The 27,542-nt window shown below is 45.6% G+C and overlaps 1 protein-coding gene across 1 annotated transcript in view; it reads right to left on the reverse strand.

Annotated features, from left to right (window-relative positions):
* Window positions 1–27,542, reverse strand: part of LOC122926363 — a 504,077-nt gene that overhangs the window by 463,700 nt on the left and 12,835 nt on the right. Inside the window, exon 2 of the mRNA XM_044277738.1 lies at window positions 16,106–16,459. Within this exon, the coding sequence (XP_044133673.1) occupies window positions 16,106–16,459 (354 nt within the window). The remainder of the gene's footprint in view (window positions 1–16,105; window positions 16,460–27,542) is intronic.

Below are 27,542 nucleotides of genomic sequence, written 5' to 3' on the forward strand. Positions count from 1 at the left end.
GACTCTCGGACTCGGAGGCAAGCTGGGCGTATGCCTCCTCGGCCGAGAACGTCCGGCGGGCCATAGGGGAGTGTGTGTCTGCGTGTATATGTGCGTGTGTGTAACTCTTTATTTGGTGTGCGTGTGTGAGGGGGCACGGGTGTTCACGAACTCACCCTAAAACTAACAGAAAAAATAAATAAACTAACTAAAAAAAGGGCAAAAAATGTGGGGAAAAAAATTCTAAACTGCTGATCAACCGTCCGAAGTTGATCAGCGGTGGGGTGTGCGATGCGCTAACAGTGGCCGGACGCTAAGTGCCGGCCACAGTCAGCGAACTCAAAAAAAAAAAAAAAAAAAAAAAAAAAAAAAACCCCAAAAAAGGTGGGGGGGGGGCAAGTGGCAGGGGGAGGGGGGCAAGTGGCAGCACCCCTGGGGGGTCTAGGGTCACACAGCTGTGCTGTGGACCCCAGACACCCTAACTGGGGTGATGCAATAAAAGTTCAAAAAAACTACCTTTCCCTTTTTTTTTCCCTGCCTAAACCAAACTTTCCCTAGCTGTCCCTATGTACCTGATGGGGTGCTGGGGGCAGAGATCGGGTCCTGGGGGGGCACAGATCGGGTGCAGGCAGCGGTGCAGCGGTGGCAGCAGACACGTGCAGGCAGCTCCTCTCTCCTCCGGCTCCGGAACACAAAAGGAGGAGGAGAGGGGCGCCTGCCTCTTTTGAATCTGCCGCCGGACCGCCCACAGACCAATCAGAAAGCGATCCTGAGTGGTGATGTCACCATCACCACTCAGGATCGCTGGATGGTGATTGGTGGAGTGAAATCACACCACCATCACCATCCTGTTCCGGGTTATCGGGTCTTCAGAGACCCGAATAACCCGGAAACGCAGAAAACCGCAGGTCTGAATTGACCTGCGGTTTTCTGCGATCGCATACATGGGGGGGTCACCGGACCCCCCGACGCATTTGCCCCAAGTGCCTGCTCAATGATTTGAGCAGGCACGGGGTTCCGATCGCCGCCGGCCGCGCGGCGGTGATTGAAAATGCACAGGGCGTACATGTACGCCCTGTGTCCTTAAGTACCAGGGCACAAGGGCGTACCTGTACGCCCTGTGTCCTTAAGGGGTTAAAGACCCCCTGATGCACCCCTAGAGTAGAAACTCCAAAAAAGTGACCCCATTTTGGAAATTATAAGGTGACACTTTTATTGGTATTATTTTGTGGTATATATGACTTTTGATTGCTCTATATTACACTTTTTGTGAAGCAAGGTAACAAAAAAATGGCTGTTCTGGCAGAGTTTTTATTTTTAGTTTTTTACGGTGTTCATCTGAAAGGTTAGATCATGTGCTATTTTTACAGAGCAGGTTGTTATGGACACGACAATACCAAATAAGTCTACTTTTATTTTGTTTCAGTTTTACATAATAAAGCATTTTTGAAATAAATCATGTTTTTGTGTCTCCTTTATCTAAAGCCATATTATTTTTCGGGCGGGTAGAGGCTCAGTTTTTGCGCCATGAGGTGATTGTTTGATTGGTACTATTTTGGAGTGCATACTACTTTTTGATCGTTTGGTATTACACTTTTTGATCGTTTGTTATTAAAAAAAATTTGGCACAGTTTTTATTTTATTTTTTTATGGTTTTCCCCTGACATGGTAAATCATGTGATATTTTTATAGAGCAGGTTGTTATGGATGCAACGTGACATAATATGTCTGTTTTGTTTTTATATATTTTGGTTTTAAACAATAAAAGCATTTTCGAAAAAAAAATAAAAAATGTTTTTATGTCTCCATTTTTTTAAAGCCATATTTTTTTTATTTTTTGGGCAATTGTATTAGTTATGGTCTCATTTTTTGCTGGGTAAGATGACGGTTTGATTGGTATTATTTTTGGGTACATATGACTTGATCACTTGGTATTACACTTTTTGTAATGAAATGTGCCAAAAAATGGCTTTTTAGCACAGTTTTTATAAAACAATTTTCACGTGCTTGACCAGGCGGGGTGAATCATGTGATATTTTTATAGAGTAGGTTGTTATGTATGTGTTGATACCTAATATGTCTGTTTTTTTATTTTTTTTTCTATTTTTCTATGGGAAAGGGCCTTTTTTTAATTGAAACTTAAATTTTTCTTATTGTTAAAAACACTTTTATTTCACTTTTATTATTTTTTATTTCTGTCCCACTATGGGAATTCAACATTACAGGGTCTGATCCCTGTTTCAATGCAGCACAATACATCTGTGTAATACACTGATAGTCTGCCTATGAGCCTGGGAGCTGGGCCTCATAGGCCTTCATACATGCTGGGCCCCAAGGCATTTAAAAGGCTTGGGGCTGCCATGGCAACTATCGAGTCTCTGCCACAGCAGCAGCATATGAGGTGTTAATCTACTGGCATCAGCGTTATCACCGTTGCTGGTGGATGCAGCAGTGATCCGGCTGTCAGTAGCAGCCGTCTCCGTGCTGCTGATCGCGGCACCACACATGGGGGGGGGGGGAAGGACCGCAGGACGAGAATGCTTGTTCTGGGGCACAAAGTACCAGCCATTTAGGATGAGCTTTCTCGTCCTGGGTCCTTAAAGGGGTTGTCCGGGTTCAGAGCTGAACCCGGACATACCCTTATTTTCACCCCGGCAGCCCTCCTGAGCCTGGCATCGGAGCATCTCATGCTCCGATGCGCTCCCGTGCCCTGCGCTAGATCGCGCAGGGCACAGGCTCTTGTGTTTACAATAACACACTGCCGGGCGGTAACTTCCGCCCAGCAGTGTGTTCGGTGACGTCACCGGCTCTGAGAAGCGGGCTTTAGCTCTGCCCTAGCCGTTTTACTGGCTAGGGCAGAGCCAAATCCCGCCCATCAGTGCCGGTGACGTCAGCGGGGTTCCTGTCAGCCCCATAGAGAGCCCCGGTACGTCACCGGAACTCAGAAAAATGCCTTTGCCCTGCGCGATTTAGCGCAGGGCAAAGGAGAGCATCGGAGCATGAACTGCTCCGATGCTCATGTCAGGGGGGCTGCCGGGGTGAAAATGGAGGGATGTCCAGGTTCAGCTCTGAACCTGGACAACCCCTTTAAGGCGTTGGGCAAAAATATTGCTCCACTTTAATTACATTATAAGTTACAAATCAGAAATAACCTATTTTTCACTCTATAAGATGCACTCCACCCCCCCCCCCTTCAAAGTAGTAGTGGTGGGGGGAATGTCAGTGCATCTTATGGGGCAAATACTAATGAGTGCTTACATTATGGAAGGGCTAATTAGTACAGAAGGAATGAAAGGCCACATTGGGGTGTAATTTATGTTCAAACTGTGACCTGCTTGTAGGGGCGTCAGCGATTGAGTGTGTGCAATAGATCAACCCTTGTCAGCCACACCTGGGTCACACGACAGGGTGGTCCCTGTGCATGACAGCAGCATTCAAATAAAAATTTTTAATACATGGTGGATTTTGCCATTGCAAAATTCACCATGTAAAGTAGCTCTAAAACATAGCAGAAACTAACCCTGAACTGCTAAGGGAACTTTTACACTAGTGTTATTAGAATCCGGCAGGCAGTTCCGGCAACGGAACTGCCTGCCAGATACGGAAAACCGTATACAAACAGACATCCTTGTTTTCCAGATCCGTTAGATGGATCCGGTGAAATACCAGATCCGTCTCATCCGGTATCATCTGGAATAATGGATCCGGTATTTGCATTTTTCCAAAGATCAAAAGCGAAAATAGTTTCTCCTATGTCCCGGTGCATGAGCAGACCGTAAATGTCCCGTGATGCGGCAGTTTATACAACACTTGGTACAGGATCCGGCATTAATACATCTCTATGGAAATTAATGGCGGATCCGGCAAGTGCAGTATTGTTCCTGGATTTTGGCCGGAAAAGGGACGGAACCGAAGACATCCTAGTGAAAACTGAACGGATTGCTTTCCATTCAGAATGCATTAGGACAAAACTGATGCGTTTTTTTTCTGGTATTGAGACTCCTTACCGGATTTCAATACCGGAAAAGAATAACGCTAGTGAGAAAGTACCCTAAGTTCTATAAGACAGACAGAAAACCAAAAAACAACCAAAAGCTGTGTAGACCATTTCACTGAATTTAGAATAGCCGTTCCAACTTGAGATGAGCAAATTTCTTAAAACCTATTTCAGGTTCAATTCAAACTTGTTATTTAGTTCAAGTACAAATTGATTCTATCCAAATCAAAAGTACTTTAAATGCCTGGAAAAGTCTCTCTCTTTTGGAAAATATAGGCCAAATTTTATTTCTAAAGAATCAATTTGCTCATCTCTAGTTCCAACTAAATGCCAAAGGCCACACAACAGCCAGATTGTTATGGACAGATGTCATCACCCCTACAAATGTCCAAACAGGTTGTTATCCCACCAAGCACCAACCTTTGAATGTCACGGGTGAAGTTACAGATAGCTGGAACTTATAAATAAACAACCAACTGGCTTGATCCCAAACTAAGGAGCATTTGGATGAGCCCTTTAAAACCCTAAGAGCTCTCCCTGACTGCTATGCACATGCAAGGGTCTCAATGGTAGACGATTGCATACCCACGTACCTAAGACTGTGTGACACCTGAAAACCCTATAATAGTGAGGGGACACGACCACCGGCTCCCTGCACTTAATACGAACGGAGTCAGGGTCACCTAGAATCAAGCCAGCAAGGAAACACAATAAAGGAAAAGACTTATCTGAGCAAACAGCAGCAGCTGCCTCCAGCAGTGAACTCTTCATCCAGGAAGTAGTATAAACCGCAAAGTGAGGCAGTATGGGAGGGAGTACAAAGGGAGATGATTAGTCTAAATAAGTGACACCTGGCAGAAGGAAAGGAGATGAATAAAGTGAAACCAAAACAAAGAACGTCATACAAGAGGTAGAGAAGAACGTCTGTCAGACCTTCTCACAGAACTGGCGGTGACATTGAATCAGAAATAAAGCAATAGTCATGTATTTTTCATGGGAATAGGAACTCACAGACAACTCCATGTCATTCAGTAGGTGGTCACTAAGTATGATTTGCACTTTTAGCTAAAGAACATGAAAAAAAGATCATCTTAATATGTGACTGATGTTGTATAGCTTTACAATAAGACTATCCATAACAGTATACACCATATTATCTGATGTTCAATGAGCTTGCTCTATTAATGGACCAGACAAATGAATTGGTGAGAAGAAACACCACAACAGTGGATATAGAAACATCATACTGCAAGATGCTTAAGGTAGCCACGGATCACATCCAAGAATTACAAGGAAAACAAGTTACGTATAAAATAATTTGTATAAAGAGAATTCATTTTAAAGAAGATGAGTTCTACCCAGGAGAAAAGTTGGAAGCAATTCCATACCTGTAATAAGATGGAGAAACCTTGAATCACAAATTTATGAGGTATGACCAGAAACTGGAGATGGCTCTACAAAGATATTCTATCATACTGTAACATGGTTCATCCTTGTACATAAACAATTCCTACTAATAAAGATCAGTTTATACAAGAAAAGATCCCAGAGAAGACTTACAGGAACCCTTGGTTTGTAAAAACCAGGACATCAGGAGAAGGAATTGCATTACAAGCCGTACAAATACTGGTAGAAAAGCTCAGGTACCCTCAATAGACCACGAGAGGAATAATGCCTAGTAGATTCCAGGACTATGAACTGTAAGGACAAGGATGGTATAATGGAGTGGTGTACTAATTAGAACATTATCTAAGTGGCTTTTCTAAAGTTTTCATTAAAGCTTGTAAAGGTATCTGAAATCAGCTGCAGGTGGTGTAATCTCAGTTCAAGCGACTGCTGATCTACAAGGGATGAGAGAGACACTGATGTGTATGAAAACCATGGTAAAGGACAGGCCAACATCAGGACAGGCAGCTCAGGGTCAGAATGGAGATCAGATCAGACAGTGAAAGGTCAGTTCCAGAAATCAGGCAAAAGTCATTAAATGGACAGGCAAATTAAGCAAACAGCACACCCTGGACGAAAATAGCAAACTAGTGCCACAGGGAAGATGCCTAAAGAAGCTGAGGGTAACCAGCAATTACCTGGGGAAGATTAGGGTGCTGCCCCTCTAGGAGCTGGAGACTGTGCTCACATGCCCTATGGGCAGAAAGAGGTATTCCCAACAGGAAGCAGACCTCAGCATCACAACTCTAGCATCGGGAACCAGTGAGCAGGCAGAGCGGGACAATGGTCGAACGGACTACCCAAGCAATGGAGCTATGGAGCAGGAGAGAAGCAGTTGTGTGCACAGACATAACTACGCCATAATAGATGGTTTTTATTTCAAAGGAGATAAAAGATGTAAGGCGAGACAGGAACAATGCCGCAATGGAATAAATTCATGTCCTTAACCTGTTCATTTTGCTTTATATTTAACCCCTTCGCGCATATAGACACAACTGTGCATCCAGATTGCATGTGAGTTACTGCAGTCAGGAAAATCAAAGGGGCAGTAACATTTAAAACATGATATTTATTGGTATGACTAAAACATATATAGTCCCCTTACAAAACAAACAAACAGACACAGTCGGGTCCTGGGTACAGATGTACCACTTAAAAGTGGCTCGCTGTACACAGAATCCCTAGGGCGAGCCCTTTATAAGGCTGTGTAGACCCCAAAGGTCAGGAGGAGCCACAATTGGTGCTGAGAGACGCCCCAGCGTGGACGTCCTGAATCCCACTTGGAGAACAGGGGAATGCCCAGTCGAGGTGGAAAATAAGGGTAGATCTTACCGGTAACAAGTCAAACCGTGCTTGTATCCATCGGACACAGGAGACAACCGGAAGTTAGTTCTTATCCCAGCACGTGGATTAGGTGTTCCTAAGTGAGGGAAGGGTTCTTCGTAGGTAGGGTGATGCCTAATGAGGGGCCGCAGGGAGAAAAACTGTCCCTGTTGCACCCTGATTGACCTACTGTGACCCTGATACCCTAACATGGGATCCGTGCCCCGCAAGGGGTGGTCCCGTCCGGAACCTTACCCTGGTCTAAGGTCCCTATGAGACCCTGCCAGGGTGATAGGGGGGGACACCTAATCTAGTTAGACTAAAAATGATGGCAAAACCGTGGATAAAAAGAGGGTACTGCAGTCAGGCATACAGTTACATATGAACTGTTAATGGACGCTGTGACACATAAAAGTGTCACAGGGCTGGAGACTCCACTGTCCCGGGTCCTGACGGTGGAGATCAGAGCCTTGATAAAGGTACCATTTCTGAGCTCTCTGCAGTCCCCTTTGTGCCCCTTGAAGCTTCCTCAGTCCCCCAGCATGTGCCATGCCACCCCCCTACGGAATCGAGATGACAGTGACTCCGGAACCGAGCTGGTGACATCTGCAGTGGGTGTCAGCTGTAGCGTACAGCTGACAATCTCCTGCAATAGCCGAAGTCAGTGCTGGCACTAATACTGGCTGTTCAACCCCTTAGGTTACATGCACTCGACAGTGAAAAAAACTGTTGTCAAAAACAGACACATTTATGCTTCCATTTTCTGTCCGTCTGTCAATTTTTCATGACCGTTAAAAATTGATGAATTTCATTGTCCTTTTTTAAATAAAATCCCAACCCCCTCAGTATACATAATATCCCCCATAATGGCCCTCAGCAGTAGTAACGTCCGCCATAGTGGCCCCAGCATTAATAATTTCCCCATAGTGGCCCATAATGTCCACCATATCGATCCCCAAATGTCCCCCATAGTGGTCCTCATCTGTAATGTTTGTTTTTAGCAAAAAAAATAAACCACTCACCACATCCACATGCACGCTCATAGGCATCTGCTTGCACGCTCTTGATTCCGAAGAACCTGCCGAAGGGCCTGTGCTCAAGTATGACGACGTTACCACGTGCTCCCAGCATGATTGTGTGGTGACGTCATCATGCTTGAACGTGAGCCCTTCGGCAGGTCCTTTAGAATTTATAGAGGAGCGACTGCCTCTGTGCGTGCAAGTGGATGAGGGGAGTTATTTTCTTTCAAACCCCTAAATAGTAGAGTTGAGTGGACACCAGGACGTTCGGGTTTGAGAAGTTCGGCCGAACTTCCCGAAAATGTTCGGGTTCGGGATCCGAACCCGATCCGAACTTCGTCCCGAACCCCATTGAAGTCAATGGGGACCCGAACTTTTCGGCACTAAAAAGGCTGTAAAACAGCCCAGGAAAGGGCTAGAGGGCTGCAAAAGGCAGCAACATGTAGGTAAATCCCCTGCAAACAAATGTGGATAGGGAAATGAATAAAAATAAAAATTAAATAAATAAAAATTAACCAAAATCAATTGGACAGAGGTCCCATAGCAGAGAATCTGGCTTCACGTCACCCACCACTGGAACAGTCCATTCTCAGATATTTAGGCCCCGGCACCCAGGCAGAGGAGAGAGGTCCCATAACAGAGAATCTGTCTTCATGTCAGCAGAGAATCAGTCTGCATGTCATAGCAGAGAATCAGGCTTCACGTCAGCCACCACTGCAACAGTCCATTGTCATAAATTTAGGCCCAGCACCCAGGCAGAGGAGAGAGGTCCAGTAACAGACAATCTGGCTTCATGTCAGCAGAGAATTAGTCTGCATGTCATAGCAGAGAATCAGGCTTCACGTCAGCCACCACTGCAACAGTCCATTGTCATAAATTTAGGCCCAGCACCCAGGCAGAGGAGAGAGGTCCCGTAACAGACAATCTGGCTTCATGTCAGCAGAGAATCAGTCTTCATGTCATAGCAGAGAATCAGTCTTCATGTCATAGCAGAGAATCAGGCTTCACGTCACCCAACACTGTAAGAGTCCATTTTCATAAATTTAGGCCCAGCACCCAGGCAGAGGAGAGAGGTCCCGTAACAGACAATCTGGCTTCATGTCAGCAGAGAATTAGTCTGCATGTCATAGTAGAGAATCAGGCTTCACGTCAGCCACCACTGCAACAGTCCATTGTCATATATTTAGGCCCAGCACCCAGGCAGAGGAGAGAGGTCCCGTAACAGAGAATCTGTCTTCATGTCAGCAGAGAATCAGTCTGCATGTCATAGCAGAGAATCAGGCTTCACGTCACCCACCACTGTAAGAGTCCATTTTCATAAATTTAGGCCCAGCACCCAGGCAGAGGAGAGAGGTCCCGTAACAGACAATCTGGCTTCATGTCAGCAGAGAATTAGTCTGCATGTCATAGCAGAGAATCAGGCTTCACGTCACCCAACATTGGAACAGTCCATTGGCATATATTTAGGCCCCGGCACCCAGACAGAGGAGAGGTTCATTCAACTTTGGGTAGCCTCGCAATATAATGGTAAAATGAAAATAAAAATAGGATTGAATGAGGAAGTGCCCTGGAGTCCAATAATATATGGTTAAGGGGAGGTAGTTAATGTCTAATCTGGACAAGGGACGGACAGGTCCTGTGGGATCCATGCCTGGTTCATTTTTATGAACGTCAGCTTGTCCACATTGGCTGTAGACAGGCGGCTGCGTTTGTCTGTAATGACGCCCCCTGCCGTGCTGAATACACGTTCAGACAAAACGCTGGCCGCCGGGCAGGCCAGCACCTCCAAGGCATAAAAGGCTAGCTCTGGCCACGTGGACAATTTAGAGACCCAGAAGTTGAATGGGGCCGAACCATCAGTCAGTACGTGGAGGGGTGTGCACACGTACTGTTCCACCATGTTAGTGAAATGTTGCCTCCTGCTAACACGTTGCGTATCAGGTGGTGGTGCAGTTAGCTGTGGCGTGTTGACAAAAGTTTTCCACATCTCTGCCATGCTAACCCTGCCCTCAGAGGAGCTGGCCGTGACACAGCTGCCTTGGCGACCTCTTGCTCCTCCTCTGCCTTGGCCTTGGGCTTCCACTTGTTCCCCTGTGACATTTGGGAATGCTCTCAGTAGCGCGTCTACCAACGTGCGCTTGTACTCGCGCATCTTCCTATCACGCTCCAGTGCAGGAAGTAAGGTGGGCACATTGTCTTTGTAGCGTGGATCCAGCAGGGTGGCAACCCAGTAGTCCGCACAGGTTAAAATGTGGGCAACTCTGCTGTCGTTGCGCAGGCACTGCAGCATGTAGTCGCTCATGTGTGCCAGGCTGCCCAGGGGTAAGGACAAGCTGTCCTCTGTGGGAGGCGTATCGTCATCGTCCTGCCTTTCCCCCCAGCCACGCACCAGTGATGGACCCGAGCTGCGTTGGGTGCCACCCCGCTGTGACCATGCTTCATCCTCATCCTCCTCCACCTCCTCCTCATCCTCGTCCTCCTCGTCCTCCAGTAGTGGGCCCTGGCTGGCCACATTTGTACCTGGCCTCTGCTGTTGCCAAAAACCTCCCTCTGAGTCACTTCGAAGAGACTGGCCTGAAAGTGCTAAAAATGACCCCTCTTCCTCCTCCTCCTCCTCCTCCTCCTGGGCCACCTCCTCTTCCATCATCGCCCTAAGTGTTTTCTCAAGGAGACATAGAAGTGGTATTGTAACGCTGATAACGGCGTCATCGCCACTGGCCATGTTGGTGGAGTACTCGAAACAGCGCAACAGGGCACACAGGTCTCGCATGGAGGCCCAGTCATTGGTGGTGAAGTGGTGCTGTTCCGCAGTGCGACTGACCCGTGCGTGCTGCAGCTGAAACTCCACTATGGCCTGCTGCTGCTCGCACAGTCTGTCCAGCATGTGCAAGGTGGAGTTCCACCTGGTGGGCACGTCGCATATGAGGCGGTGAGCGGGAAGGCCGAAGTTACGCTGTAGCGCAGACAGGCGAGCAGCAGCAGGATGTGAACGCCGGAAGCGCGAACAGACGGCCCGCACTTTATGCAGCAGCTCTGACATGTCGGGGTAGTTGTGAATGAACTTCTGCACCACCAAATTCAGCACATGCGCCAAGCAAGGGATGTGCGTCAAATTGGCTAGTCCCAGAGCTGCAATGAGATTTCGCCCATTATCACACACCACCAGGCCGGGCTTGAGGCTCACCGGCAGCAACCACTCGTCAGGTCTGTTGTTCTATACCCCGTCACAACTCCTGTGCGGTGTGGGGCCTGTCCCCCAAACATATGAGTTTCAGAATGGCCTGCTGACGTTTACCCCGGGCTGTGCTGAAGTTGGTGGTGAAGGTGTGTGGCTGACTGGATGAGCAGGTGGAAGAAGAGGAGGAGGAAGCCGAGAAGGAGGAGGTGGCAACAGGAGGCAAAGAATGTTGCCCTGCGATCCTTGGCAGCGGAAGGACGTGCGCTAAACAGCTCTCCGCCTGGGGCCCAGCTGCCACTACATTTACCCAGTGTGCAGTTAGGGAGATATAGCGTCCCTGGCCGTGCTTACTGGTCCACGTATCTGTGGTTAGGTGGACCTTGCCACAGATGGCGTTGCGCAGTGCACACTTGATTTTATCGGATACTTGGTTGTGCAGGGAAGGCACGGCTCTCTTGGAGAAGTAGTGCCGGCTGGGAACAACATACTGTGGGACAGCAAGCGACATGAGCTGTTTGAAGCTGTCTGTGTCCACCAGCCTAAATGACAGCATTTCATAGGCCAGTAGTTTAGAAATGCTGGCATTCAGGGCCAGGGATCGAGGATGGCTAGGTGGGAATTTACGCTTTCTCTCAAATGTTTGTGAGATGGAGAGCTGAACGCTGCCGTGTGACATGGTTGAGACGCTTGGTGACGGAGGTGGTGGTGGTGTTGGTGGTACATCCCCTGTTTGCTGGGCGGCAGGTGCCAGAGGCGGAGGAAGAGGCCGAGGCGGCAGCAGCAGAAGAGGTAGCAGGGGGAGCCTGAGTGACTTCCTTGGTTTTAAGGTGTTTACTCCACTGCAGTTCATGCTTTGCATGCAGGTGCCTGGTCATGCAGGTTGTGCTAAGGTTCAGAACGTTAATGCCTCGCTTCAGGCTCTGATGGCACAGCGTGCAAACCACTCGGGTCTTGTCGTCAGCACATTGTTTGAAGAAGTGCCATGCCAGGGAACTCCTTGAAGCTGCCTTTGGGGTGCTCGGTCCCAGATGGCGGCGGTCAGTAGCAGGCGGAGTCTCTTGGCGGCGGGTGTTCTGCTTTTGCCCACTGCTCCCTCTTTTGCTACGCTGTTGGCTCGGTCTCACCACTGCCTCTTCCTCCGAACTGTGAAAGTCAGTGGCACGACCTTCATTCCATGTGGGGTCTAGGACCTCATCGTCCCCTGCATCGTCTTCCACCCAGTCTTGATCCCTGACCTCCTGTTCAGTCTGCACACTGCAGAAAGACGCAGCAGTTTTGCACCTGTGTTTCGTCATCATCAGAGACATGCTGAGGTGGTATTCCCATGTCCTCATCATCAGGAAACATAAGTGGTTGTGCGTCAGTGCATTCTATGTCTTCCACCGCTGTGGAAGGGCTAGGTGGATGCCCTTGGGAAACCCTGCCAGCAGAGTCTTCAAACAGCATAAGAGACTGCTGCATAACTTGAGGCTCAGACAGGTATGGATTTAGTGACAGAATTAGACTTGGAAATACACAGTAGCGGGTGTGTGTGAAGTTATTCTGAATGACCCTATGTGCACCTTGAATATTATATACCCTTTTAGGGATAGATTTCAAATAGCTCTGATATAGCAGAAACCACTAAATTATGAAATTGCTAAATTTGGAATTGTATTTCAACCCTGAACAACAAATGTGCTTTGACGGACACTAAATAACTTGCCCATCCACAACAGTACAGCGGTAACGACAGATTTAGCGGGATATAAATTTGAGGCCTAGTATTTAGGCGCTGGGTGACCGGTATGGATTTACTGACAGAATTAGACTGGGATATGGCCAAAAAATGACCACACTATTGCTGGTTAAATGCACTTGGTGTGACAGCTTGACCAACCACACTACTGAGGGTTAAATGCACTTGGTGACGGGCGCAGCTTGCCCCTGATGTAGTATATGGCCAAAAAATAAACAGACTATTGCTGGTTAAATGCACTTGGTGTGACAGCTTCACCCTGATGTAGGCTTTAGCCAAAAAAACAACCACACCATTGAGGGTTAAATGCACTTGGTCGCAGCTTGTGCTGGCGCACCACAAGACACAAAATGGCCGCCGATCACCCCAGAAAAAAGTGACTGACAAACGGTCTGGGCAGCCTAAAAACAGTGAGCAATTGAGGATCAGCAGCTCAATGATGCACAGCTGCAGATCGATCGATTAATCAAGTCCTTTGGAGGAGTTAATCTGCCTAATCTCGCCCTACTGTCGCAGCCGCAACCTCTCCCTACGCTAATCAGAGCAGAGTGACGGGCGGCGCTATGTGACTCCAGCTTAAATAGAGGCTGGGTCACATGGTGCTCTGGCCAATCACAGCCATGCCAATAGTAGGCATGGCTGTGACGGCCTCTTGGGGCAAGTAGTATGACGCTTGTTGATTGGCTGCTTTGCAGCCTTTCAAAAAGCGCCAAGAAAGCGACGAACACCGAACCCGAACCCGGACTTTTACGAAAATGTCCGGGTTCGGGTCCGTGTCACGGACACCCCAAAATTCGGTACGAACCCGAACTATACAGTTCGAGTTCGCTCATCCCTACTAAATAGCTATATTGCACTCATGTCTAAGCAGCCATTTAAACAGTCCCATTGATTTCAATAAGTCGGTCTGGTTGTAAAAAGAGCCAAAAACAGGACATTGTCCTATTTTTTGACTGCTACTATTCACTGGTAATCAGAATATCGACCATGTGAATAGACCCATAGACTGCAATGGTTACGAAAATGGTTGTAGAGAGGAACAGAGCTCCCTCTCTCCCCCTATGAGCCCTCATGACACATTTGCAGGGTTACAATGACTGCCATGACAGCCGGAGGCATAAAAAAAGGCCTCCAGGCTTGATGTACTGAAGCCTGCCAGGCCCTGCCAGAGGCAGAGTCTGAACAGGAAAGCGGTGAGCATAAAACTGACATTACAATACACTGCAATAGATGACTATTAAAGTGTATTGTACTGCTATTAGATGACTGGATCTTCAAAAAGCAATTGAGACTTAAAAAAATAAAAAAGTAACAAACATAAAAAGGAAAAAAAAAATCTATCTAAAAAAGAAATAAATAGCTTTTCCCATTTAAAAAATACAAAAAACGATATATACTGTAATTGGTATTGCTGCATCCTTAACAACCTGATCTATAAAAGGATCACGTTACTGATACGTATGGTGAACACAGTTAAAAATATGTTGCTTTTTTCACCTCACCTCCCAAAAAAATGGTAGAAAAAGCAATGAAAATGCTAAATGTACCCCAGAATGGTACCAATAAAAACTACAGTCTGTCCCACAAAAAAGCAAGCCCTCAGACAGCCACGTTGGCAGAAAAATATAAATATTATGGACATGGCCATTTCTAAGACTGGGCAAGGGGTGTGACCGCACAGGGCGCACCTCGCTACCTCAAGGAAGGGGCTGCAGTCCGACACTATTAGGTAATGCGTGCTTCCATTGGAAGCACTCAGCCCGATATTCAATTGTGTTCCCATCCTCAGGCAATGTCTCCCTGCCCACCATTTTCTCTAATAGGCTCCAGGCCTAGTGCAGGTGGCGCAAGGACATCATCACAGTGCCATCAGAGCCATGCAGAATACAGTACTGGAAACAGGCCTGAAGATGGCATGGCGGCATAGATGTATTTGAGCTTGTTAGTGGCATGCTATTGGGCCACTATTAGGGGGAGGTCATTATTATAACTCTGGGGCACTACTGAGGGAGGGGGGGTCCTACTGTGCACACTAAAAGGCGAGAATTTTTGTATTGGCACACTTTATAAGATTTTTTTTTTACTGACACACATGGGAGGCCACTATGGGAGGCTACTATGGTTGGACATTTACTGCAGGGGGCACTAAAAGAATCAATTTATTTTACTGGTAGATGTTATAAAAGGCATTTTTGCACTGGCACATTTAAGGGGCCATTTTTTGTACTAGCTCACATTATAAGGGGAATTATTACTCTTGGAGGACACTATTTGGGGTTTTATTACTACTGGGAGACTATGGGATACATGATTACTAGTATGAGCAATATTGAGGGCACAGCGGGCACAGGGTGGCAGGATAGGGTGTACTATTTTGCACTCCTTCCCTTTTGAGCCCTACTGTGTGCCTATAAAGAGGTTTATGGACACATATGGCATGCTTCTCTTAACTGTAGAAGCAGGGTAAGAAATGTGGAGGTTATTGTGTGGCTGTTAACCCTTGCTATGTTACAGAAAATGGATTACATTTTTTAATTTTTTTATTTATTTAATCTCCTTATTGCTTTGATTCCTGTTGATGCAAGATAATACTATACAATATCAGAAATAGTCTATATGACATCTTACAGTGCACTCATTGTTAGATACTGTAGTATGTTGATATGGTCTTTAAGGCTACTTGGATCCGGCAGGGTCCAGCAAAAACACTTCCATTGCTGATAATACAACCATCTGCATCCATTATCAACAGATCTGGTTGTATTATCTTTAACATTGCCAAGACGGATACGTCATTAACTCCATTGAAAGTCAAGGGGGGACGGATACGTTTTCTATTGTGGCAGATTGTGGCAGAGAAAACGGATCCGTCCCCATTGCCTTGCATTGGGGGTAATTCCGGATCCATCTTGCTCCACATCCCAGGATGGAAAGCAAAATACAACATGTTGCGGTTTGCTCTACGGCATGGGAAGGCAACTAAATGGAACGCAATGCATTTTGGAGCTCTCCGTTCTGTTAAGATCAGTTTTGTCCCCATTGATAATGAATGGGGACAAAACTGAAGTGCTTTTTTTTCCGGTATTGAGACCCTATGATGGAACTCAATACCGGAAAACTTAACGCTAGTGTGAAAGTACCCTAACATAGTTGATATTTATAACTGCATAATTGCAACAAATTCACAAGTTAACTTACACTATGTTGCAATAAAAATAAACAACTAAAAAAAGATAAAACCACCATGCATGATATGATAAATAAAAACACGGATGTGCATAGCTACATTTAAAGAAAATAAATCACTGAAAGTAATTGCACTCACATAAAAATACAAGAATATTATACAGCCTAAAAAGGAAGATAGATCAAAACACATCTGTACATTACAGCCGTGTATGATCATATGACGCATTCTCTCTTACCAGTCACAATAATGTGGGTTTTTTGGGCTTTATAACTATATTTCACGTTACTGTTTTTGCTTTCTTCAAATCTGAAGTAATATTCCGTATCATCTTCTCTCCTGGCGTCAGTTATGGTCAGGGTGCAGTCTCCGGAATCTGGATTTCCCGTCAGTTTGAAGTTTGTTTTTTGCCCAGCACTGGATTCATCATTAGTGGCTACGATAGATTGGGAATAGAGCTCTCTCCAGTATCCAAAGGAATTACTGAACGTATTTCTGCCATCAGCAGTGAAGCTACAAGGAACTGAGGCATCGTGACCCTCCTGCACCCGGACACTGGAAACCACTTCAATAGAATAGCTCGACACCTGGCCTGTGATACCATTAGAAGGATAAAGGAGGACAATAAGTATAATCCACAGAGATATTAACAGATTTATTGTTAAACATTTACCTACATGGAGCAGGGTTAGCGCTCCAGCTCTTAACTCAAATTTCTTAACTCATCGCTTTATCTTGAGAAAAAAGCCATTGAAAAGCAATTGAAGGTGTTTGCTTAGATTAGATAACACAACTCAGAAATCTCTGAAAACAGGAGTGTTAACTCTACTCCATCTGTATTTCTTTCATTCTGTCACTCCAGGCTATGTACACCTTCGGGGGCAGTTTTTTTTTATGATAGCATTTTACTCATTTTGGGCAATAAATCACTTTTTCAATTGGTCTTTATTAAAAATATGGAGCCGTTCTGACAAAAAGCGTTAACTGTTTTTCTAGCTGTGTGAATCCTACTTTTACTTTGTGTGAGTCATATAATTCCCCTCATTTGTTAATTACTAAGATGTCATAAACACTTATTTGAGCCACAATCTAGGGCTGCAGATTATTTTTATAATCAAGTATTCTACTGATTAATCCAACGAGTATTCTAACAAGAAAAAAATAATTAAAAGAACGTTTTTCTTGGAAAAAAAAACTCATTAGCCCCCCCAATGCCGTCATATGACCCCCTGCCATCAGGCTCCCCCCATTCCATTAGGCTCTCCCATGACATCAGCATCCCTCCCAATGACAGCAGCTGGCCTACCCTTTTGCCATAAGCCACCCCAGTGCCATCAAGTTCACCTCCCCCAATGCCATCATCCCCCCCAGTGCCATCAGCTGCCCCCAGTGCCATCAAGTTCCCCTCCTCCAGTGCCATCAGCCCCCCCAGTGCCATCAGCTGCCCCTACAGTGCCATCAGACCCCCCCCAGTGCCAGTAGCTTCCCCCCAGTGCCATCAGCTTCCCCCCAGTGCCATCAGCTTCACCCCGTGCCATCAGGCTCCCCCACAGTGCCATCAGCTGCCCCCCAGTGCCTACACTGCCACCCAAAGCTCTTCCCACATAACCCAGTTTACCACCATTACAGAAGAAAAGCTTTCCAACTTAGTCACCAAGTCACACCTTATCACCTGTGCCTTTGACCCAATCTCATCCCTAACCTCACCACTATAGTTATCCCTGCCTTACCCCACCTCTTAAACCTATCGCTAACCACGGGCATCTTCCCTTTCCCTTTTAAACATGCAACCGTCACACCCATACTCAAGAAACCTTCCCTGGACCCATCCTTTTTATCCAACTATCATCCCATTTCACTGCTCCCATTTGCATCCAAACTCCTAGAACAACATGTCCATCTCAAATTATCCTCTCACCTTTCATCCTACTCACTTTTTGATCAGATGCAATCTGGCTTCAGACCAAATGTGAAACTGCCCTAACTAAAGTCTTCAACGATCTGCTAGCTGCCAAAGCTAAACGTCACAACTCTGCGCTCCTCCTTCTTGATCTTTCCTCTGCCTTTGACACTGTTTACCACTCTCTCCTCCTACAAATTCTCTCTTCCCTTGGCATCAAAGACCTAGCCCTCTACTGGATCTCCTTGTACCTCACCAACAGAACCTTCAGCGTTTCACATTCATACATTACCTTCTCATCACAACCCCTCTCTGTTGGTGTCCCTCAAGGCTCTGCCCAGGGCCCCCTGCTTTTCTCCATTTTTTACATCCGGCCTGGGACAGGTCATAGAGTCCCATGGCTTCCAATACCACCTCTATGCTGACGACACTCAAATCTACCTCTCTGGCCCAGATGTTGCTTCCCTTCTATCCAGAACCCCAGCGTGTCTGTCAGTAATATCTTCATTCTTCTCCTCTCGCTTCCTAAAGCTCAACATGGAGAAAACTGAATTCATTGTCTTTCCCACATGTCACTCAGCTCCCCCACCTGACCTGTCCATCACAGTTAATAGCACAACACATGCTCCAGTTTTGCAGGCCCGCTGCCTGGGTGTAACATTGGATTATACCCCATCCTTTAAGCCACAGATCCAAACTCTCACCGCCACCTGCTGTTTTCAACTTAAGAACATCTCTTGTATTTGCGCCTTCCTCAACCCTGAGTCAACTAAAATACTAGTACATGCTCTCATCATCTCCCGTCTAGACTACTGCAACATCCTCCTGTGTGGCCTCCCATAAAGCACTCTCGCTCCCCTCCAATCTATTCTCAACTCTGCTGCCAGGTTAATCCATCTCTTCCATCGTTTCTCCTCTGCCTCCCCCTCTGCCAATCTCTTCACTAGCTCCCCATTGCCCAGCCAATTCAGTTTAAAATACTAAGAACAACATATAAGGCCGTCCACAACCTGTCCCCTCCTTACATCTCTGACATGCTTTCTCGATACATGCCCACATGTAATCTCAGATCCTCACAGGACCTTCTCATCATTTCTCCTCTCATCTGTTCCTCACACAATCGACTACAAGATTTCTCACATGCCTCTCCCCTACTCTGAAAATCACTACTCCAACACATCAGGCTCTCCTCCAACATTCAAAGCTTAAAGAATAACCGGAAAACCCACCTTTTCAGGAAAGCCTACTATCTGCAATGAGCATGCTGCCACCACACAGCCATAAGGGCAGCCTATACCCTCACCTATTGTGTTCTCACCTTCCCTTATAGATTGTAGGCTCTTGCGGCCAGGGTCCTCTACCCCTCTGTACCAGTCTGTTAATAGTTTCTTGTTAACTGTGTTTTTTTGTTTAAGCCCAGCTGGATGTACAACACCATGGAATTAATGGTGCTTTAAAAAGAATAATAATAATAATAATAATAATGAAATCAGTTTATCAGCTGCCCCCCTAGTGCCATCAGCTGCCCAACAGTACCATCAGCTGCCCCTCAGGGCCATCAGCTGCCCCCCTAGTGCCATATGCTACCTCGCATTCAATCAGTTGCCCCCCAGTGCCATCAATGTCCCCCAAGTGAAATCAGCTGCCTCCCCAGTGCCATCAACTGTCCCCCCAGTGTCATCAACTGCCACCCCAGTGCCATCAGTGCCCCCCGTGCCATCAGGATCCCCCAGTACCATCAGCTTCCTCCCCAGTGCATCAGCTTCCCTTCCAGTGTTATCAGCCCCTCCCAGTGCCATCAGCTCTCCCCAGTGCCATCAGGCTGCCTTCCAGTGCATCAGCTGCCCCCCAGTACCATCAGACCCCCCCAGTGCTCTTCAGGATATCCTCAGTGCCATCAGGCACCACCCCAGTGCCATCAGGTATCCCCCAAGGGCCATCAGGCTCCCCTCAGTGCCATCAGGCTGCCCCCCTCAGTGCCATCAGCTCCCCCAGTGCCATCAGCTCCCCCCTCAGTGCCATCAGCTTCCACTTAAGGATCTCCCCAATGCCATCCGGCTTCCCCCAGTGCCATTACTGCCCCCCCCCCAGTGCCATTGCACACTACATCCTGACGCTGTGTGTATGTCAGGATTCAGTGCAGTGCGAGCCGGCAGGTGACCACGGTCACATGGCACAAACGAATCCTTGATGCAAGAAACTTGTATTGAGGATTTTTTTGTGTTGAGTTACTCGATTTAATCGAGTAATTATTTCAACCCTACCACAATCTTATAAGTAAGATAAGAATTGAGCTTTGATAAGTGTTCATAATCTCAGAGAGCAGAGATAAGGAGCCTGTCAGCTGCCTGCCTGACAGAGCAGAGAGACAATTAGTATGCCTCTATATGAGCATATCAGCTATGTACAGAAAAAAGGGCTTCATATTTTTAATAAAGACCAATCGATTGCCCCCAAAGGTGTACATAGCCTTTAAGTAAAACTCAACCATTATCCCAATAACCATAGTACGTGTATATACAATCAAAAATGGTGTATGTAAAGGCAGACCATGTCACTGCTCTGGATGTATTAGAAAGAGGGGCTCATCCTTGGTTGATGTCATTATGTTTTACTGCTGGGTTGATTTTAGAGGGTTACAGATATTGATGCTCCTTACAGTGGTTTTCCAAGGAGATGAAAATTAAGTATAAAATATGCTAAAGCCAGCCTAACATGAAAACAAAGCAATCACACCTCTCTGACTTCTTGTCTGTCTGGTTCTGGTGTTTGCCCGTCCCTCCTTATCTCCATTGTCTGGTGTTTCTCGATACAGAGAAAATGCCTACAGATGCCCTCTCAGCCAATCACAGGCACTTCCTGTGTGTCCAGAGAGACCAGGAAGTGGAGAGTAGTGGGAACCCAGCCAGCTTCAGAAGTGGATCCATGAGAAGTGAGTGCTATATTTTTTTAATGTTCTGCTTGGTTTTAGAATAATTCATCTCCCTAGATAACCCATTTACAGGGGTTGTGCAACAAATAGAAGGGAAGCTTACATACATGCCTCCTAACATTGGCTCCCCACTCCTCCTCCTCCTGGCTTGTGATGCTCCACTGGGATACCTGAAAACATTTGGTTTTTAGTTTGTGACCATTTATGATTGGCTGCAGGAGAAGCCAAAACAGATGTTTTCAGCAGGCTAGGAGGAGAAGGACTAGGGAGCTAGCACGGAGAAGCAGGTAATTAAGCTTCCCTTTACAGGTGCAGCCAAGGGGGTGGACAACCCCATTTTTGCAAAACTCCTTTAAGGAGGGCAGCTGTGTGTGGAGACTTATTGGCAATACTCCATGAGGAAGAAGCATGCAAATAGTTTTTTTTCTCAGAGAAAAAGAATGGTCTTAATAGTGCCACCTATTGGAAGTGATACCTTAGAAGTCAAAGTCTGACTGTTTTGCAAGGATTAGAAGATAACTGGGGAAATACCCAGACTATCTGGCCAAACATCCATTCCTCCATAGACAACTATTTTGGGAAACCTGCCCCTCTTCAGTATTGATTAGGATTATGGATTTCTGAATTAGATGCCTTTGATGTATCTAAGGAGGAGTAGGTAAGAATAGTGAGATGGTTCTCTCTCCCTCTGCAAGATACCTATTTTGGATACTTTTTTTCCATGGACATTACCAATGTCTTCATATGCCAATGGGATCCTTTTAGCATATAATTAGAATACAGTGGCATGTAAAAGTTTAGGTGCCCCTGGTGAAAATTACTGTTACTGTGAACAGTGAAGCATGTTGAAGATTAAATGATCTCTAAAAAGCTTAAAGTTAAAGATGATACATTCCCTTTGTATTTTAAAGGGGTTATCCAGGAATTAAGAAAATGAAAATACATAAATATTACTTTATTATAAATATATTCCCAAATACCTTTCATTAGTTATAATGGCTCGTTTTGTCTAGGGACCAATCAGTAGAAGAAATAAAATGGCCGCCCTCCTAATAGTCCACACAAAACCTGTCCAAATCACACAGGAGGACAAGTTACTTCAGAGCACTGAGGTAAAGAGCTGCCTCATCCTCCTCTCCGCTCTGCTTGTCAGGGGTTATGGCCCTGAATGCAGTTAATTATGATCTTCAGCTGAATCTCTGTAGGAACGGAGTTCATGAGGAGACATTAAGTACAGAGAGGAAGTGGGGATGTGGCTGTATCCTGCTGTGTGATAAGGACAGGTTTTGTGTGTACTAGTAGGACAGCGGCCATTTCATTTCTCCTAATAATTGCTCCCTAGACAAAAGGAGGCATTATGACTAATGCAGGGGCGTAACTAGAGGTGACTGGGCCCCACAGCATTTTTGTATGGCCCCCCCTGTGTAAACCCCGCTCCTTTGGCTAGTCACGATCTAGACCAGACTAGGCTGCCACGCCATCCTTTTCCTATTATATATATTATATACATACACACCCTATCTGTCATTTAGTGTCATTCTATCATACTGTTGTGGGGACCGTGTCAAAGTCTTAGACCCCTTTCACACGGGCGAGTTTTCCGCGCGGGTGCAATGCATGATGTGAACGCATTGCACCCGCACTGAATCCGGACCCATTCATTTCAATGGGGCTGTGTACATGATCAGTGATTTTCACGCATGACTTGTGCGTTGCGTAAAAATCGCAGCATGCCCTATATTCTGCGTTTTTCACGTAGCGCAGGCCCCACAGAAGTGAATGGGGCTGCTTGAAAATTGCATTGCATCCGCAAGCATTGCGGATGCATTGCGATTTTCACGGATGGTTGCTAGGAGATGATAGGGACCCGAACTTTATTATTTTCCCTTATAGCATGGTAATAAGGGAAAATAATAGCATTCTTAATACAGAATGCATAGTAACACGTGGCTTGAGGGGTTAAAAAATAATAAAATAATTAATTATTCACCTCATCCACTTGATCGCTCAGCCCGGCTCGTCTTCTTTCAGGACCTGACAGGAAAAGTACCTTTGGTGACGTCACCGCGCTCACCACCAGGTTGCTAGGAGATATTGTTTGTAAACTTTTAGTTTTTTATCACGTGCATGAAAAACGCATCAAAATGCATTGCACCTGCGCAGAAAAAAACTGAACGCGATCGTAGACAAAACTGACTGAACTTGCTTGAAAAATGGTGCGAGTTTCACTGAATGCACCGTGAACGCATCTGGAGCCAACCCGTATCGTTTGTGTGAAAGGGGCCAGCCATTCCCGTATTGCGGACCGCATATGCGGATCAGCAATAAATGGGCACCCTTCCGTGTGCATTCCGCATCACCGATGCGGACCCATTCACTTCAATGGGTCCGCAAATCCAGAGATGCGGAAGGGTGCGAAACGGAATCACGGAACGGAACACTATGTAAGCACTACGCAGGGCTTCCGTGGGGTTCCATTCCGCACTTCCGTTCCACCAAAAGATAGAACATGTCCTTTTTGCAGAATTGTGCTTTCCTGGGTAATATAGCCGGAGAGGCGAACATGACGTCACACTACACTGTATGTACAGCATGACCCCTGCTGTAGCATAGGCGCCCATTCTATGTATTGCTGCAGGGCTGACACCGACTGTAGTCTCTCCCCATGGTCTGAGCCCCTGGTAACCAGTCGAGTAGCTAGAAATGACTGGGCCCCACAGCTAATTTTTAAACGGGCAGGCAGGCATCATACAGTGGCATTTGATTCTTTAACATACATGTGTTTTTACTGGACTATGACGTACACGATACAAAAATGCAGTACTCCACATTCTTGTATCCTGCACAATCCGGTAAAAAAAAAATTGATATATATTTTTTTTTTACAATGAAACTCTATGGTGAACGGATGTCACTGTCATGGCATCAGTATGAGGCATCCGAATACGTTTTTTGTATACGTTAAACGGATGGGAAAAACGTGATGTGAACCCAGCCTTAAAGGGGTTGTCTGGGTTCAGAGCTGAACCCGGACATCCCTCCATTTTCATCCAGGCAGCCCCCCTGACATGAGCATCGGAGCAGTTCATGCTCTGATGCTCTCCTTTGCCCTGCGCTAAATTTTAGCACAGGGCAAAGGAGCGCATCGGAGCATAAGATGCTTGGATGCTAGCCTCAGGGGGGCTGTCTGGGTGAAAATAAGGATATGTCCGGGTTCAGCTCTGAACCCGGACAACCCCTTTAAATGTGGGACAAAAATGTGATGTGAACTAGTGGTGCATTGTACAGTTGTGGAAAAAACCATACTCGCCTGCTCCCCACCGTTCCGTGATCTTCCAGTCCCCATTCTGGCCTCATACTGGTGTCCCCAAGCTGCACATGGGCGCCCAGAGGAGTGTGGCATCAGATGGATAGGGGGCCTAGAGGGCAGGGCATCAGATAAGTAGGGGGCCCACAGGACAGAACTGGGGGGGGGGGGGCTTCTGAAAGGACAGCAGATGAATGCAGCTGGGGGGGCTACATGAGATGCAGGACAGCTAGGGTTGGCAGGGATAAGCCTGGAATGTATGGGCTCCTGATAGTGGCACAGCATCTTCTTTCTGCAGCACTTCCTGTCACTATTCAGTCTCCCCTCTCCTTCCTGTTACTGCCGACTACAGTGCAGTCTCTGTAGCAGAAGCTGGGCTGTACTAATAGTTAGGAGAGGGAGGGGAGACAGGATCTCCATGTAGCACACTGTCCTGAGCCCTGGCTGCACTATTAAGCAGCCAGGCTCCTCTATTAATGGTCCGTGCTGATGGGCGGGGCTTAGCTCCCTGCTCTGCTCCGAGGACATTCTAAAGCAGCAGTGAAGTGAGTGTAGAGGGGGGTGTGGCCAGTCTGACTGTTTACTACTGCTCCGGGCCCCTTGTCAGCCCGGGCCCCGAAGCAGTTGCTTCCCCTGCTTCCCTGGTAGGTACGCCATTGGACTAATGAAAGATATTTGGAAATGTTATTTATAATAAAAGTAATATTTAAGTATTTTCATTTAATTTAAACAAAAGCAGTTTTTTTTATTTTCATCTTTTACATTTTTAAAGTAACAAAAAAGCAAAGGGACCGAAGCAAAAATGTGGTCACCCTGGATAGGTTAGTACCTAGTAGCACCCTGTTTGGCAAGTACCACAGCTTGTAAATGCTTTTTGTAGCTAGCCAAGAGTCTTTCAATTCTTGTTTGAGGTATTTTTATCCATTCTTCCTAGCAGATGTCTTCCAGTTCTGTGAGATTCCTTGGCTGCCTTGCATGCACTGCTCTTTTGAGGTCTATCCACAGATTTCCAATAATGTGCAGATCAGGGGACTGGTAAAACCTTCAGCTTGTGCCTTTTGAGGTCGTCTATTGTGGATTTTACAGTGTGTTTAGGGTTATTATCCATTTGTAGAAGCCATGGTCCTTTTCATCTTCAACTTTTTTACAGTTGGTGTTATGGTTGCTTCCAGAATTTGCTGGAATTTAATTGAATCATTCTTCCCTCTACACGTGAAATGTTCAGTGTGCCATTGACTGCAACACAACCCAAAGCAAGATTGATCCACCCCCATGCTTAATGGTTGGAGAGGTGTTCTTTTCCTGAAATTCTGGGCCCTCTTTTCTCTAAACATACCTTTGCTCACTGTGGCCAAAGAGTTCAATTTCACCCTCATCGGTCCATAGGACTTGTTTCTAAAATGCATCATGGTTGTTTAGATTTTTTCTAATGCAAAATTTGGTGGTTAGGACTCAGAAGAGGTTTTCTACTGCTAACTCTTCCATGAAGGCCATATTTAGGCAGGCTGAACAGTAGAACAATGTACCACAACTCCAGAGTCTGCTAACTCCTAAAGATCTTTTGCAAAGCAAATGGGGGTTCTGATTGACCTTTGTAGCAATCCTACAAGCAGCTGTCTCTGAAATTTTTCTTGGCCTTCGAGACCTTCTCTTGACTTCCACTGTTGCTCATAACAACCATTTCTCAATTACATTTCGAACTGAGGAAATGGCAACCTGAAAACATTTTGCTATCTTCTAAGAGCCTTCTCCTGCTTTATGGGCCTCTTTCATTTTCACAATGTTAGGCAGCTATTTAGGCTAGTTTCACACTAGCGGCAGCCTTCCCCGGCAGGCTGTTCCGGCAGGGGAACAGCCTGCCGGATCCTTGCTGCCGCGAGTTCACCGTGCCGCCTTGACTATAATGGAAGCGGCCGGAATAAAACTATGACATGGAGAAGGCTGCCACTACTGTGAAAGTAGCCTTAGAAGAACCCATGGCTGTTGTTTTTTGGGACAAAGTTAGAGGATTCTGGGTATTTATAAAGCTTTGAAATTTGCATCACTTAGCATTTCCTAATAATAATTATTAACAAGCCTGAACTCTAATAGGCTATTTAAGGTCGGAGACCTCGGTCAAAGTTATCTGAGTTCTCAAATTTCTTTGGGCTCCCATATTTTTTCAGTCCTTTCCTTTTTTTCACTTCAAAATTGAACAAAACAAAAAGAAAAAAATCTACTGATATTGCTGAAAATGTTGAAAAGTGTGTTTCATCTTTAATATTATGCCTTTTGGAGATCATTTCATCTTCAACTTGCTTAACCCCTTAATGACCAGGCCATTTTGCACATTCGTGACCAGGCTGATTTTTGGAAATCTTTATGTGGTAATAACTTTGGAATGCTTTCACTTATCCAAGCCATTCTGAGATAGTTTTCTTGTGACACATTGTACGGTACTTCATGTTAGTGGTAAATTTGAGTCGATATAAACCACGTTTATTTATAAAAACAAACCTAGATTTGCCGAAAAATGTGTAATTTTTAAAATTTGAATTTCTCTGCTCTTAAAGCAGATAGTGACACCTCACAAAATAGTTATTATTTTACATTTCCCATATGTCTACTTTATGTTTGCATAATTTTGTAAATGTCATTTAATTTTTAAAGACATCAGAAGGCTAACCCACTTTTTTAAGGACTAGTTCAGTTATGAAGTCACTTTGTTGGGCTAACATAGTAGAAACCACCCATAAATTTACCCATTTTAGAAACTACACCCTGAAGTTATTCAAAACTGATTTAACAAACTTTGTTTTCAGGTGTTTCATATAAAAAAAGGAAAATGGAAATTACATTTCTAAATGTAACTTTTTTGTCAGATTTTAAATTTAAATCCATTTATTTCTGTAACATAGCAGGGGTTAACAGCCAAACTAAACTCAATATCTATTACTCTGATTCAGCAGTTTACAGATACATCCCACATGTGGTCAAAAACCCCTGTATGGTCGCACAGCAGGGCTCAGAAGGAAAGGTGTGCCATATGGTTTTTGAATTTTAGTCACCATGCCACATTTGAAGCCTCCCTGATGCACCCTACAGTAGAAACTCCCCAAAAGTGACCCCATTTTGGAAACCACAGGATAATGTGACAGTTTTATTGGTACTATTTTGGGATACATGATATTTGATTGCTTAATTTTATGCTGTTTGTGAGGCAAGTTAACCAAAAAATGGCTGCTCTGGCACAGTTTTTTATTTTTTAAGATGTTCACCTGACAGGTTAAATCATGTGCTATTTTTATAGAGCAGGTTGTTACGGGCGCGGCGATTCCTAATACGTAATTTTTTTGTTTCAGTTGACATAATAAAGCATTTTTGAAAAAATAATTATGTTTCGTGTCTCCATTTTCTGAAAGCTATTTTCTTGGGGGGGTCTTATGTTGGGGCTAATTTTTTGCAGGATGAGGAGACGGTTTGATTGGTACTATTTTGGTCTATATTGGACTTTTTTATCGCTTGGCATTACACTTTTTGTATGTAAGATAATAAAA

Source organism: Bufo gargarizans, chromosome 2, assembly GCF_014858855.1.
Source record: "Bufo gargarizans isolate SCDJY-AF-19 chromosome 2, ASM1485885v1, whole genome shotgun sequence".
Lineage (NCBI taxonomy): Eukaryota > Metazoa > Chordata > Amphibia > Anura > Bufonidae > Bufo > Bufo gargarizans.